Source organism: Nerophis ophidion, linkage group LG06 (genome assembly GCF_033978795.1).
Source record: "Nerophis ophidion isolate RoL-2023_Sa linkage group LG06, RoL_Noph_v1.0, whole genome shotgun sequence".
Lineage (NCBI taxonomy): Eukaryota > Metazoa > Chordata > Actinopteri > Syngnathiformes > Syngnathidae > Nerophis > Nerophis ophidion.
The window spans coordinates 47,555,805-47,571,453 of NC_084616.1; the positions used below are offsets into that span (position 1 = coordinate 47,555,805).

The 15,649-nt window shown below is 41.0% G+C and overlaps 1 protein-coding gene across 7 annotated transcripts in view; it reads right to left on the minus strand.

Annotated features, from left to right (window-relative positions):
- rerea (arginine-glutamic acid dipeptide (RE) repeats a) overlaps nt 1-15,649 on the minus strand; it is a 346,862-nt gene that overhangs the window by 77,669 nt on the left and 253,544 nt on the right. For 5 of the 7 annotated variants that reach the window (XM_061903965.1, XM_061903966.1, XM_061903961.1 and 2 more), the window contains exons 4-6: nt 12,688-12,738; nt 6,272-6,377; nt 2,232-2,328 (exon numbers count right to left, since the gene is read on the minus strand). In XM_061903965.1, the coding sequence (XP_061759949.1) occupies nt 2,232-2,328; nt 6,272-6,377; nt 12,688-12,738 (254 nt within the window). The remainder of the gene's footprint in view (nt 1-2,231; nt 2,329-6,271; nt 6,378-12,687; nt 12,739-15,649) is intronic. The other 2 variants (XM_061903967.1, XM_061903968.1) reach the window with 1 other exon arrangement.

Here is a 15,649-nt window from a genome sequence, read left to right on the forward strand (position 1 = left end):
CCTTTTTGGCAGTTTCAATTGTTTTTCATAATTTTATTTGTGTAGCTAAAGTGTTGCTGTAGATTTTTTTTTTTTAACTTCAGGTGCAGTCATTTTTGAAAAAAAAAAAAAAAACATTTAAAAAAACTCTGCAAGCGTATGACAGACATTTGTCATGTTGTCATGTTATGTTGGTGTTCCTTGCTCAGAATATGCCACACTAAAGTTGTTTCTGCATATGGCCTGTTAATATATCTGCTTATACTGTGGTGTGTTTATACTCTTACTCTGCACGTTTGTTTTGAAAAGGTCCCAACTTGATTGTCAGTTAAGTAATGTACAACTCTACCTCTGCCTACATGTTCAATATTTGTCAATATTTTATTTAGCTTTTTAATTTATTGTTTTGGTTTGAGGGTCCCTCACCCCTTCCTTACCAGAGACAGAACCACGTTTATTGCTTTTGGTTGTGATTTTAATTCAAGTGCAACGTTTTGCTTCCAGAGTTTATTTTATTTGTATTTGTTTTATTTAACCTGTAGATTTAAAACTCTACATTTCAATTACAATGTTAAAATGTACAAGAAATGCAACATTATGACATTAGAAAGAGTATATTTTCATCATTATTACGGTATGTAGTATCATTACATCAGTGGTTAATTTGGTCTCAAAATATTATTCACAATAATATCAATTATTGGCAATAATTTGTAGGTCAATATATCGTAGAGCAAAATGTGTTATCAGCCCAGGCCTACTCATACATTCCCATTTAGAATAGTGGAAACTACACTTTTGTCAAGCAAGGTTGCATATTCTAACCGAAAGTTTCATTATTTCATTATAACACTGCACAGAAGGGTAGCAGACAGGAACAATATAATGATAACCAAGTGAAAATGGAGACACGGTGAGAGAAAGTGATGCAAATTACTTTTTCCTAGCTGCCTAGTAACCTGAAATATATAAGAGCAGCCCTCTTTTTCAGTTTTTGGAAACATTTAAGACAACATTACAGACAAAACATCTTGCTGGATAGATATTAGGGGTGTGGGGAAAAAACGATTCGAATTTGAATCACGATTCTCAGGTCGTGCGATTCTGAATCGATTCTCATTTTTTTTAAAATCGATTTTTATTTTACTTTTTTATCAATCCAACAAAACAATCCACAGCAATACCATAAAAATGCAATCCAATTCCAAAACCAAACCTGACCCAGCAACACTCAGAACTGCAATAAACAGAGCAATTGAGGAGACACAAACACAACACAGAACAAACCAAAAGTAGTGAAAAAAATTATATTATCAACAACGGTATCAATATTAGTTATAATTTCAGCATAGCAATGATTAAAAATCCCTCATTGATATTATCATTAGACATTTATAAAAATTAAAAAAAGAACAACAGTGTCACAGTGGCTTATACTTGCATCGCATGTCATAAGCTTGACAACACACTGCGTTCAATATTTTCACAAAGATAAAATAAGTCATATTTTTGGTTCGTTTAATAGTTAAAACAAATGTACATTATTGCAATCAGTTGATAAAACATTGTCCTTTACTTATAAAAGCTTTTTACAAAAATCTACTACTTTGCTTGCATGTCAGCAGACTGGGGTAGATCCTGCTGAAATCCTATGTATTGAATAAATAGAGAATTATTTTAAATCGGGAAAAAATTGTTTTTGAATCGAGAATTGTGTTGAATTGAAAAAAAAAAATAGATTTTGAATCGAAGCAGGACCTCAAGAATCGATATTGAATCGAATCGTGGGACACCCAAAGAATCGCAGCCCTAATAGATATAATATGCTACGGGAAAACTGTTGAATGATTTTGCCTCACTTAACTATTACCTGAATACAACTCATTCTCTATTGTTTGCTAATTTGCAGAATTATTAAAACACTTTTTTCAGAAAGTCTATACATGTTTCAAGACTCCAGGTTACTATTGTTTTGACACAGAAGTAAAGCCTTGACCAGCATGAGGAGATGTTGTTTGGTGCCACCTGTTGGTCGGCATGTGTAAATCTCTAGCTTGAAAATCTTAGACAAATGTTTTGAAGGAAAATAAATACCATCCTACATTTGGGTCAATGCGATAACAGAAGAACAGAACGTATATTGCAAAGTGAACTGTGCATAATCTCGATGGTTGCAACAGAATGGAAAGTAGGCCACAAAGTCCTACAAGTTGTGTGTGGACACTACGGAGTATGAGAGTGTTTGTGCATACCTGAGAGCAGCAGCATGGTAAGTGTCCACATAGTCAGAGATGAAGAGCTCTCGACTCCTGACCACTGGGTCTGTGATAACCAGCTCTCGTCCAGAATCTGCAATAAAATAAATAGGGATGTTATCTCCTTAGCATAGAGAGAGAAAAAACATGATAGTTCAACTGTAACTATCAGCACGGGAATGAGTGTGGAGGCCAATAATATACCCTGTGATTCAATTCAACTAATAAAGTGTGTTCCCCAGAGGTGAGGACATTATGTCCATCCCGTTACTTAAATGATTCTTGCAGAGGTTAAGACACACGAGCATCAAAGAGAATGAGGCAGTGCTTTGATGAATGAGCTGAGTTGTAGCAAGCTGTGACCGCTGTCGTTGGGCCTTGTGATATTAATCCTAATAATCCAGAGTCCCTGCTGCAAGGACACACTGCACACAATGAAGCACCGCACGTCACTGATACTTTTACTCTGCAGTGAACGGATCATAAAAATACTGTATTTGGTTCCAACAACACATGGCATGAACTAAAACCTTCCCCCTTTGACCCTGTTAAGCTGTAACCATGTTTGTTTATGCATTTGACCCGTGGACCCGCTGCGCCGCCGTATATATATTTAGAGTGCACTGCATTCTGTTACACAAACTCAGAGGAGCTCAGTTGTCAGGGGCGCCGCTAACAGGATGTGTCAACAGGTGAGGGGCTTGTGAAAAGGTGGATACTTTAGATTATTTCTCAGTCTCAATAACTCCTGTCATACAGTCGTGTGAAAAAAATGTGTGCGCGTATGTTAGGGCTGTCAAAAATAACAAGTTAACTCATGTGATTAACCACAAAAAGGAAAGGTTTGCTCATTAATCATGTACAGTTTGGACACACTTTCTCCTCATTCAATGGATTTTCTTTATTTTCATGACTATTTACATTGTAGATTGTCGATGAAGGCATCAAAACAATGAATGAACACGTGGAGTTATGTACTTAACAAAAAAGGTGAAATAACTGAAAACATGTTTAATTTTCCAGTTTCTTCTAAATAGCCACCTTTTGCTCTCATTACTGCTTTGCACATTCTTGGCATTTTTTTAATTCTATATTAAGTGATTCTTTGGCGTACAGCTCATAAGAACACACGTACCACTTGTTTGAAGTGAAGTGAATTATATTTATATAGTGACTCAAAGCGCTTTATATAGTGAAACCCAATATCTAAGTTACAATTAAAACTAGTGTGGGTGGCACTGGGAGGATGTGCGTAAAGTGTCTTGCCCAAGGACACAACGGCAGTGACTAGGATGGTGCAAGCGGGAATCGAACCTGCAACCCTCAAGTTGTCGGCACGGTCGCTCTACCAACCGAGCTATACCTCCCCTGGTTTAGAACGTATACATTTCAATGTTGATTATCTGCATTTATTTTAAAAAAGAATTAAGCTTATGGCAAGCAAAAAAATATTTGTTTAGTTAGAATATCCATCCATCCATTTTCTACCGCTTATTCCCCTTTTGGGGTCACGGGGGGCGCTACAATCGGGCGGAAGGCGGTGTACACCCTACACAAGTCGCCATCTCATCGCATATTATTAACTATTAATAATAACATAGAGTTAAAGGTAAATTGAGAGCAAATTAGCTATTTCTGGCAATTTATTTAAGTGTGTATCAAACTGGTAGACCTTTGCATTAATCAGTACCCAAGAAGTAGCTCTTGGTTTCAAAGAGGTTGGTGACCCCTGCCGAAGATGTTATTGTCACATATGCATGTACAGTAGATGAAGTGAAGTGAATTATATTTATATAGCGCTTTTTCTCAAGTGACTCAAAGCACTTTACATAGTGAAACCCAATATCTAAGTTACATTTAAACCAGTGTGGGTGGCACTGGGAGCAGGTGGGTAAAGTGTCTTGCCCAAGGACACAACGGCAGTATCTAGGATGGCGGAAGCGGGGATCGAACCTGCAACCCCTCAAGTTGCTGGCACGGCCACTCTACCAACCGAGCTACACCGCCCTACAGATGGCAGTATTGTCCTGTTTAAGAGTGTCACAACATTGCTGTTTACGGCAGACGAACAGCTTTACGGTAGACGAAAACGTGACTGCTGTTGTTGTGTGTTGTTACCGCGCTGGGAGGACGTTAATGAAACTGTCTAACAATAAACCCACATAAGACCAAGAACTCGCCCTCGATCATTTCACAGTTATAACGTCATTGGGCAGACACGCTGTTTATATTGTGGGAAAGTGGACGTGAAAACAGGCTGTCCTCACTCAGGTCCGCATGGAGCTGGAGGGGGCGTGGCCTCCAGCCGTGCCTGAATTTCGGGAGAAAATTTGTGTCGGGAGATTTTCGGGAAAGGCGCTGAATTTTAGGAGTCTCCCGGAAAATCCGGGAGAGTTGGCAAGTATGGTATAACGATACCATGTATGATGAGAAAGAAGCATGATGAACAGAGCAATCACTAAAGCAGTCGCCCCGCACACTGCCAAGATGTGTGAATGAAAAAGCCTGCCTTCATTCACTTACTGAAACTATTTTATACAGTCTTATCAATGTTTTACTTGACTAATTATTTGCATACAATGTATAAAACTACATTTCCATTCACAGAAATAATCAGTTCAAGACAGAAGTTTTAAGTTTTCACATTAATCACAATGTTGGAGATGATTATTTATTTGCATGAAACGTGCAATGGTATATTTTTGTGAACAAGTATTTTATTCAAGACAAAAGTATTGCTTCCCAAAGGAAGCTCGGACGGCGTGGTGCAGTGGGAGAGTGGCCGTGAGAAACCCGAGGGTCCCTGGTTCAATCCCTACTTAGTACCAACCTCGTCACGTCCGTTGTGTCCTGAGCAAGACACTTCACCCTTGCTCCTGATGGGTGCTGGTTAGCGCCTTGCATGGCAGCTCCCTCCATCAGTGTGTGAATGTGTGTGTGAATGGGTAAATGTGGAAGTAGTGTCAAAGCGCTTTGAGTACCTTGGAGGTAGAAAAGCGCAATACAAGTACAACCCATTTATTTCCCCATTTTTTTTTTATTTATTATTTCATAAAAAGTACACATGTATATTTATTCTAAAAATTAATCAATCAATCAATGTTTATTTATATAGCCCTAAATCACTAGTGTCTCAAAGGGCTGCAGAAACCACAACGACATCCTCGGTAGAAAAACAACATTATTCAAATTAGGATTTACTAAGAACACGATGCACTGTATGCAGTGTCATTTCAAACTACTACTTTTTGATCAAATAAAAGAAACACTTGTTTTGAATTATCTCTGTCATTTGTATTCAAAGATTCTTTAAAAAGTAGGGGGTAAAAAGCTATTTTTTTGTTAAAAAAAAAAAGTAAAAATCTGAGATTTAATTTCTAGACCATATCGCCCAGGTCGAATGGAAAAACCATTAAAATGTATCGACTGTTAATATGTTTAATACTAGTTAGTTGAATTAAATATCATCAACCAAAAATGATTGAAACAATATCAACATAGCTCTTCTCTAAAGCTAAAAAAAGTTACCCACATACACCAAGGATATGCCAAAAAGTAATTTGTGCAGATACAGTGATGTTAAAAAGAGAAAATATTTGAAGATAAATAATAAAATGTCAACACTGAAACAGTATAAAAATAACTTTTAAATACATTTTTTATTCAAATCAGTGTGTTAGTGTGAACATTACCTCAGGCCTACGACCTTAGTTTTTTTTGTTGAGGATGTTGTATTGCTGGACATGTTTATGTGTTATGAGAGCCCCTGGTGTTGTTGAGTGTGTGTATGCTCAAGGGGCACATGGCACTGCAGGTTATTAACACTTGACAGCACAGCAGCCAGCCCTGAAGGAGTCTCGTTACCAGGGGAACAGTGCATCACCACTAAATTGGATCTTACTGCCTGGGACACTAGGTTTATGTCTGAAATGCAACCCACAGCTTGTTGCTGTATACCTCACACGACTGGAGAGCATTTGGGTGTACGTGGTTGTGTGTGAGTTTCTGTAAGGGAGGAATACGTTGTGCAGTCTTACCGTTTTCATTGTGACGATCCTGGACCAGGTGCTGGTAGACCGAGTCGGGCACTTCAGACTGGCGGTAGTACCATTTAACATTCATTAGCAGATGGTCCCGTTTACTCTGCAACACAGGAGACACCCAGAGTGGGTTAGACACACCAGGACACATTTTGTTTGAAGGTGACGTCACAAACATTAAAAAGGGATTGAAGAACATTTCCCGCAATAACAAAGCAAAGACGTGGGTGAGGAAATGTATTAGATTAGTTTATGCAATTACATAAAACACATTACTACACATGGTTAAAAAAGCCAGAATTAGCCAGAAGGCTAGTTTTCATCTGTAGTCCCCTGGCCATGATGTAAAACAGGCAATACAATTACAATTTAAAAGAAAAAGAAAAAAAAAGAGAGATAAAAAGAAGCACACAATACATATACAATATGATAAAATACAACATCACAACATAACATTTATCTTAGCATCAAAACAGGCTCATCTTTTAGTGCTGGCAGCTGTAGGCGTTGATAAGCCACATTTTCATTTTTTTGTGTGTGAAGGCCTTGTAAGTTGTGACCAGTTGAACCTCCTCGGGTACTGAGTTCCACTCCTTACTGACCAGGCCGACTTACTGAAAGTGCTCCTGCGCAGAGGAATATACCAGTCACCTCTGACAGAGCCTCGAGTGACAAGCTCGCGGCTGTTTCTTTGGCTGTTTAACTCTGCCAGAGGATTTGGAACCAATTCATGCAGTACATCATAGGTCACCTGTAAGTCTGCAAATGTGTGCAGACTGTCCCATTTTAAAATACTGTATTTTTTTAGAATGGCACAGTGATGATAGTGCCTAGGTTTTTTTATCCATAACCTTAATTGCTTGTTTGTACATAATTTCCAATGTTTTTGTCCAGCCTGAGACCAGCTGGTAAGGCAATAGTTGAAGTGGCTGAAATTATCGGATGCAAATACAATTCTGCAGCTTCAGTTGACATTTCATTTCGAATTTCATGTAAATTAGCAAGATTAAACTTGATTATTCTACACAATTTGCCAATATGGGCTTTAAAGGAAAGCCCTGAATCTATTATTAACCCAATATATTTATATTGCCTGACAATTTGTGTTCTTTCTCCATTAATATGTATTATCCCAGGCAAAGCGGGTTAATTTTGCCCACAATAAATCAATCCATTCCTTGGGTGACCCAAAATAAGTGTGGAGTTAAGACTTTACAGTTACACAGATGGAAAGCCACTCTGCATAATTTTTTTATGCTCAGTATGCTGCCATCTGCTGGTTTTGGAATATGGTTCAATACACAGGAGGCTTGTAATTCCTAAAATAGCCAGCAGGTGGAAGCACAGCAGTGAGAAGAGATACATGTGAAAGACAAAGAGGGAGGTGAGAGGAAAATTGCTTGAAAGTGATGCTAGAAATGATACAGATTAAAGTGCAAAACAGTAAATAGTATTTTGATTGCATGTGTATTTACATACATATTGTGGCTTCATATAAAACCAACTTAGCATCAGGGGAGTTTGGCAGAACATTTGAAGACGCCTGGACTGTGACGCTAGCTTATCAAACTGTGCGTGAAACAAACCAGACATAAAGTGACTGAATGGGGGGAAAAAGTCAGTTTCTGCTACTTGCTATCTGGTCTATATCGTGTGCTCAGGAACATGAGGTCAGATATTTTCAGTACATTGTTCTGTTATGTCACAGGGGAGGGGGTTGAGCCAAGCAACCCCTGCAAGCCCACCTCTGGTTTTCACATTCTCCTCTAAACCACTGCCCTCCCCTTTTTTTCCCTTAATCGTTCTCAGTTCGACCCTACACTCGATTTTCTTCCCCTTGTGCCTTCAACCTTGAGCAAGGAGGAGGAAGTGAGCCTGGACATGTTAAACAGCAGCTGGTATGTAGTCAGTCAGCTGCATTGACTCCTCGGTGTTCACACATCAGAAAGCACGCGCGCACACACACACACACACAAACACACACTCACACTTGGACTGGACAGAGAGACACACTAATGGACTGAGACAGAATCTCAGCAGTATGAAGAGATTTGTGCAGTGACGTCACTTCCCCCCTTCCAATCTCCCCCGTGTCTATCAACTTAATAAGCATCGGACTGCTACCGCCAAACAAACAGTTATCTAGTGCTTATACAGCATATAATTAATACTTATAGAGGACCATAAATGCTGTCTTTAACATTATCATTTCATGCTGGAAAATGTGCTTAAGAACATTAAAGTGCACGGCAAAAGCATAAACGTGAGGCCAGCCATTAAGCGTCCAAAATAGCTGCTGCTTTTCAGAGCATATTGCTGTTTGGAAGACTCAGGGTGGTGTTAAGCCCTCTTGGGCAAAGCTGAGAGGAAATCTAAGAGTGCAACATATGGAGTGGATGTGGGAGAGACGTATAACTTTCAATTATGACAAATTTGACAAAAAAATGTGGTGCAATAAAAACATGGTGAGTAAATGACGGGGTGCAAAACCGCTAAAAGTCTGGATAAAAAATATTGCTTGTATTGTACTGACTTTCATCACATCTATCATGAAAACCAGACACAATAAGGGAACCACTAAGACATGGCTCTTAATCTATGGCCCTGGGGCCAAATATAAGGCTATACTGGTCACAAAGAATTTAGCTCCAAACCTCGGAGACAAATATTTTTGCAGCAAATTCCTCAAACACAGGAGTTTTGTATAGAGGAACTTGGACAATGACAGATCCCTGCATTGATGTTTTACCCTTGCCAGCAAACAAAGAAAACTGAGGTCCAAACTTGTGATTTACATCAGTGGTTCTCAAATGGGGGTACGCGTACCCCTGGGGGTACTTGAAGGTATGCCACGAGAGATTTTTCAAAAATATTCTAAATATAGCAACAAATCAAAAATCCTTTATAAATATATTTATTGAATGATACTTCAACAAAATATGAATGTAAGTTCATAAACTGTGAAAATAAATGCAACAATGCAATATTCAGTGTTGACAGCTAGATTTTTATGGACATGTTCCATAAATATTGATGTTAAATATTTCTTTTTTTGTGAAGAAATGTTTGGAATTAAGTTCATGAATCCAGATGGATCTCTCTTACATTCCCCAAAGAGGGCACTTTAAGTTGATGATTACTTCTATGTGTAGAAATCTTTATTTATAATTGAATCACTTGTATATTCTTCAACAAGTTTTAGTTATTTTTATATCTTTTTTTCCAAATAGTTCAAGAAAGACCACTACAAATGAGCAATATTTTGCACTGTTATACAATTTAATAAATCAGAAACTGATGACATAGTGCGGTATTTTACTTTTTTATCTCTTTTTTTCAACCAAAAATGCTTTGCTCTTATTAGAGGGTACTTGAATTAAAAAAATGTTCACAGGGGGTACATCACTGAAAAAAGGTTGAGAACCACTGATTTACATAATGGAGGCGTTTCCTCAAAGTAAATAAATAAATGATAAATGGGTTGTACTTGTATAGCGCTTTTCTACCTTCAAGGTACTCAAAGCGCTTTGACACTACTTCGACATTTATCCATTCATACACACATTCACACACTGATGGAGGGAGCTGCCATGCAAGGCGCTAACCAGCACCCATCAGAAAGTACCCCCTTAAAACCTCTCTTTTTTGGCAGTTACACATTTTTTTGGAATGTGATTTATGTCACTTAAGTGTTGCTTTGGAGGCAGTCAGTAGTCGTTTGTTCAACTTCTTTAGATATACCTGTGGTGTTCCTCAAAGTTCAATTTTAAGTCCTATCTTCTTCATCATTTGGGTTATTCAACTGGTGGTCCACCCATCCTTTTTCTACCGCTTATTCCCTTTTGGGGTTGTGGGGTGCGCTGGCGCCTATCTCAGCTACAATCGGGCGGAAGGCGGAGTACACCCTGGACAAGTCGCCACCTCATCGCAGGACCAACACAGATAGACAGACAACATTCACACTCACATTCACACAGTAAGGCCAATATAGTGTTGCCAATCAACCTATCCCCAGGTGCATGTCTTTGGAGGTGGGAGGAAGCCGGAGTACCCGGAGGGAACCCATGCAGTCACGGGGAGAACATGCAAACTCCACACAGAAAATCCCAAGCCTGGGATTGAACCCAGGACTGCAGGACCTTTGTATTGTGAGGCAGACGCACTAACCCCTATGCCACCGTGAAGCCCGGTGGTCCACCCATTTTGTTAAAAAAAAAATTGTGAGAGACTCGCATTTTTGCAGTAGACTCCTAAAACACTAAGAGTGCTGTCCTAGGCCATGTCCACACGAACACGGAGAGTTTCAAAAACACATATTTGGGGTTAAAACAATCTCCATCCACACAAGTGTAGTTTCAAAACTGTCAATGTCTACACACAAACACATACACCTGCTGTCACTGGGGCGGTATAGCTCGGTTGGTAGATTGGCCGTGGCAGCAACTTGAGGGTTCCAGGTTCGATCCCCCCTCCCGCCGTCCTAGTCACTGCCGTTGTGTCCTTGGGCAAGACACTTTACCCACCTGCTCCCAGTGTCACCTACACTAGTTAATATGTAACTATGTAATTTAGATATTGGGTTTCACTATGTAAAAGCGCTTTGAGTCACTAGAGAAAAGCGCTATATAAATAGAATTCAATTCACTTCACTCCATGCACATTATGTCCAATCAAAAGCCTGAAAAGAGCAGCCATATCTGACTTGGTGGCATTATGTTTATTTTGATCGACTATAGATGTACTATGACGTGTACATTATCTTTAAAACCAGCCTGCACGTACACAGAGCCCTGGGAACAGTATTAAAGAGCAACTGCATGCGTGTGCTGCTGAAACCCAACACTGATATAATTATAACATGTTCAGCAACACGGTGATGTATTACATGGGCAGTGAAGTGTACATTATTTCTAAAAGCAGCAAGCACTAACAAGCCAAGAAAGCCATGTTGCATGTTTAAGGGAATTATAAAGCATTTAATCATTGATATAGTGATATGGTACATGTGTAATAAAGTGTATATTGTATTTAACATCAGTACACACTACAAGGAGGACGCTACATTATGTTTTTTTAAGTTGCTTAGTCACTTTTTACGTGCGTGCTCAAGAATGGAAGCAGGACCATACTTGCCAACCCTCCCGAATTTCCCGCGAGACTCTCGAATTTCAGTGCCTCTGCCGAAAATCTCCCGGGACAACCATTTTCCCAATTTCCAGCCGGACAACAATATTTGTCCATTCGGACCTGAGTGAGGACAGCCTGTTGTCACGTCCGCTCTTCCTCCATACAAACAGCGTGTCGGCCCAGTCACGTTATAACATCAATGGCTTTTGGAGAGTGCACAACTCCACACACAACAAGAAGGAAACGAAGCAGAAGAACGAAGAAGAGACACACATGGCGATGACGAGTAAGAAGAAGAAGTGCGTTTGCAAGTTTCAAAATGATTGGAAACAAGAATATAAGTTCATCCAGGACAGCTCGAAGGGGAAGGGGTAAATTTAGTAAATCAGACTTCTCCATTGAACACGGTGGCCGAATGGATATAGTCACTCATAAACGGTCAGAGAAGCACAAGGCGGCGGCAACGCAGCACCGGTCACAGCCCAGTATTATGGGTCTCCTTGCTAAATGGAGACCAGAGGGTGTAACATATGCCGAGACAAAAATGGCTATGTTGATAGCTGCAAGCAACATCCTGTTCTCATTTGCGGATGTTTTCAACAAATTCGTGAAGGATATGTTCCCGGATTCAGAGATCGCTTGCCAGTACTCAAATGGCAGAACAAAGGCTACTCAAATAGTGAAAGGAAAGGGTTTTTCTTTTAAGTAAGCAGCAAGTACAATACAGTTAGTAGAACAATTGCGTTTTCCGCCGCCCCCCAAATCTCCCGAATTCCGAGGTCTCAATGTTGGCAAGTATAAGCAAGACACAAAAGTAGACTTCATAATTTGTCCTTGTTTAAGGACTAAACACATAATATAATGTTGCACCTTTCTGATGACCTAGAGCAAAATGTCTTGCTTGTCAAAGTTGTCCCATCAGGTGGATGTTCCACAGGGATCATATCCAAAACAACTGACTGTCACTGCCGGCGGGAGATTCGAAAAGCCCATTTTTGATGTGTCTTTTTTATCAATGTTGAGTGAAAAGAGCAGCATGTTTATGCTAAAACGTACATAAAGTCCTATAATAGAGTGTTTAAAGCCAGCAAAGCAGTATTGTATAGCTTGGAGATGACAGAGCACAACCGTGACGTCATCACAAGTCTCCCTTTGTGCCATGTAGATTTTTGGATCTCTACACTTGGGCCAGCGTTTGCAAAAGTCTGCGTTTTTAGATACAAAAGTATGCATCTGCGTGTGGACAAGAGTCTAAACGCAGAGATAAGTATGTGTTTATTAAGTACCTGTTTTTGTGTGGACATGGCCTTCGAGATGAAGCTTTTTTGCAGAATGTCCTTAAAAAAGCAGAGAAAAAAATAGACCACAATCAAATGTCTACTGTAGAGGATGGTGGATTCCTAAATATACAAAATAAGACTAGTCCGGCCAATGTCCTAAACTTTTTGGAAATGTGGGCCATAAAACAGTAAAGTTGAATATCCCTGCACTAAGGTGCCACAATGTCAGCCATCTTTGTATGTCCTGCCAGGGGCTCAACACGGCCCCTGGCCTGCCTCCTATGCTGCTCACAAACGACAAACTGAGAGGTAGAAATGGAAAAAGGTAGAGAAAAGCAAAGTGAAGAGAGGGGACGGTGCTTGAATTAAAGCAGGAGGGGCGAGACATTCTCATTTGGGAAGACTTAACAATACAACTGCCCTGCTTTACTGAAAGCCTCAAGGGTACAAGGCTAGCCCTTCATTGAGTGTGGAGATATAAATCTGAGAGTCATGCTTTGGGGCCGAACACAATGGCGCCTCCCCTCCCTTCACTAGCTCAGCTTAGTCTGTGGCATTCTTGGTCACACTCAAAAACACAGATTGTAAGGAGGAGAGAAAGGGGTGTGTGTGTGTGTGTGTGTGTGGGCACTCAACAGTTATACTAGAAATACTTTGGAAATTTTTACTCCCAAAACAAATACAGAGTTTATCTGTATTAATAAATGAAACGGGGCTGAGAAAACAGCCGAGACAAGGCGAGGCATTATGCGAGTCGGTTAATTCTCCCTCTCGCTAGCTTCAGGGCGCCTGGCCCTTTGGATCCTTCATGGTTGAGCAGTTCTCTTTGTGTGGCTGCATGTGCAGTCACCTCTGCAGCTGTGTACCAGCACATCACAATGAAGAGAGAGGACATTGGAAACAATCACACTTGTGTTATTTAAGGGAGTAAATCTTTAGTGTGGAAAAAAAAAGGGGCTGAAATCATTACAGTGCTTTTCAATGCAGAGCAAGGGCTGGGGCCTTCTTCCTGTACATCCAAGTTACTGCCTTGCAGCCTTGCTGCTACAACTCAAGGAACACTGTGACAACCTGTAACCTGCACACCCATTTCCCCTCGACCCCCCACTCCTTGTCGTCCTTTTTCTTCTGCAAACTGTAACATTAGAGTTTTGCTTTTAAACAAAACCAGACCCTCCCGCTCCCACACACCAGGCCCCCAGTGCACCTCATTAACAGGAAACCTCTGTTTATTTGCCCTGCTTTTCAAACAGTCTCCTCTTCCTATGCTAACTCTTGTTAGTGACCCCCGCCGACCTCGCTCTCCTTGTACTGGTGACATCAGGAAGCGGGATCTATGACTTCCTTCAGGAGGCGGCGGCAAGAAGTAAGGGAGGAAAGACAGATCCCCGACACATGGACAAAGGCGGAGGGCGGGGGGACGGGGGAGACGGCAGCCGCTTGGTGTTAGCGAGGAATGTCGAGCGGCTAAGCTTGGCTAGCGGGCTGCTGAGCTAACAGCTTAGTTAGCCAAGCATGCCGAGGGCTGGAGTGTAGTGTCCATCGCTGCTGGGTAGCTGTGTGTGACATTGACAGGCAGAGACTCAAAATGGCACCAAGGACAATTGTGCACACTAGAATGTGTTCTATTCCTCGGCCACGCGGTTAGAGCAAGTACGGCTGAAGAACAAAAGGCTGACTGTGGCATTTGGAGGCAGAGATGAGAGCTGGGGAGGACTAATCTCCTATTCCGACATGATAAGATTATGAAGGGGCGGGGGGGTGGTGGGCAGGAAGAGAGCTGGCCGGGAGGATCAGACATGTACTCGCAAAACAACAAACAATTGTAACACAAAGATGATAGAGCTGACTGGAAGGGATTTACACTTCTTTCTTTGCTTGTCTTCATTTTTCCCGGTCTTGCTCCCCGCCCCTTTTTTTTTTCTGCCTCTTTTTGTGAGGCGGAGAGATGTGCCAACACATCATAAGCACTTCCATCTGGACTATACACCCACACGCTCAGAAACTGTATTTTACCCCGAACATAAACTGGTGAGGCAGTGTGCATCTGCTGCGTTTATGCAATCTTCAACATCTCCATGATTGACAAAAGTAGATGAGGCTAGAGAGAGGCTGCAGTGAGTATGCACAGGCACACACACAAATAACAGGCTTTCTGGAAAAGCATCACTTTTCTTCTCCCAACCCTGCAGTAAACGGACTCAGGCTGAGACTGAGTGTCAGAGGTAAAAGAAAGCACCGCCAAATCAGGCTGTCAGTGACAACAGCAGAAAGCCGGATTCCTGCTTCCCTGCATGGGCTTCACAGCGTGCACTCGGCCACTGGGACGACAAAGGAAGGACAGCCTAGCCCTCAAGCGTCTTCAGCACGTTTAGTAAACACTAAACAAACGCTGATTGCAATGTTTGTGAAGGGTAACTGCGCAGTCTGCTTGCTTCCCCGCCTGGCATAGGGAGCAAAATGGTGTGTGTATGTATGTATGTGTGTGTGTGTCGAGTCCCAGCTGTGGTGGCGGTCCTGGCAGAACCCTTGGCCCATGTCTACACAGGGGCGCCTCTCCCTGTGCATCCCTTTGGCTTGAACTGTTTAGGTATGAAATCGCCACCTTGTGCTTTGAACACAACAGGCCCATCTGTCAGCCAAGCAAAACATAAAGACTGTATGATGAGCGTTTCAAAGTGGACAAATTTGCTCTTGTTGCTCTATGGCAGTGTTTTTCAACCGTTTTTGAGCCAAGTCACATTTTTTTCACTGAAAAAATCCAGGGGCCACGATCCCATCCTCGTCGCCATTGTTGTGTGCCATACTTATCACTTATTAGCAATCTAAGCATAATAATATTCTAAAAGAGTATTATTAACACATGTCATCATATCCTGTGTCCTCCGCCCCTTAAGTCGCAATTGTTCGATATGACTTCAAACCAGAACCATCATTAATTCTCTTGTCTTAAAGTAGGCTTACAAAG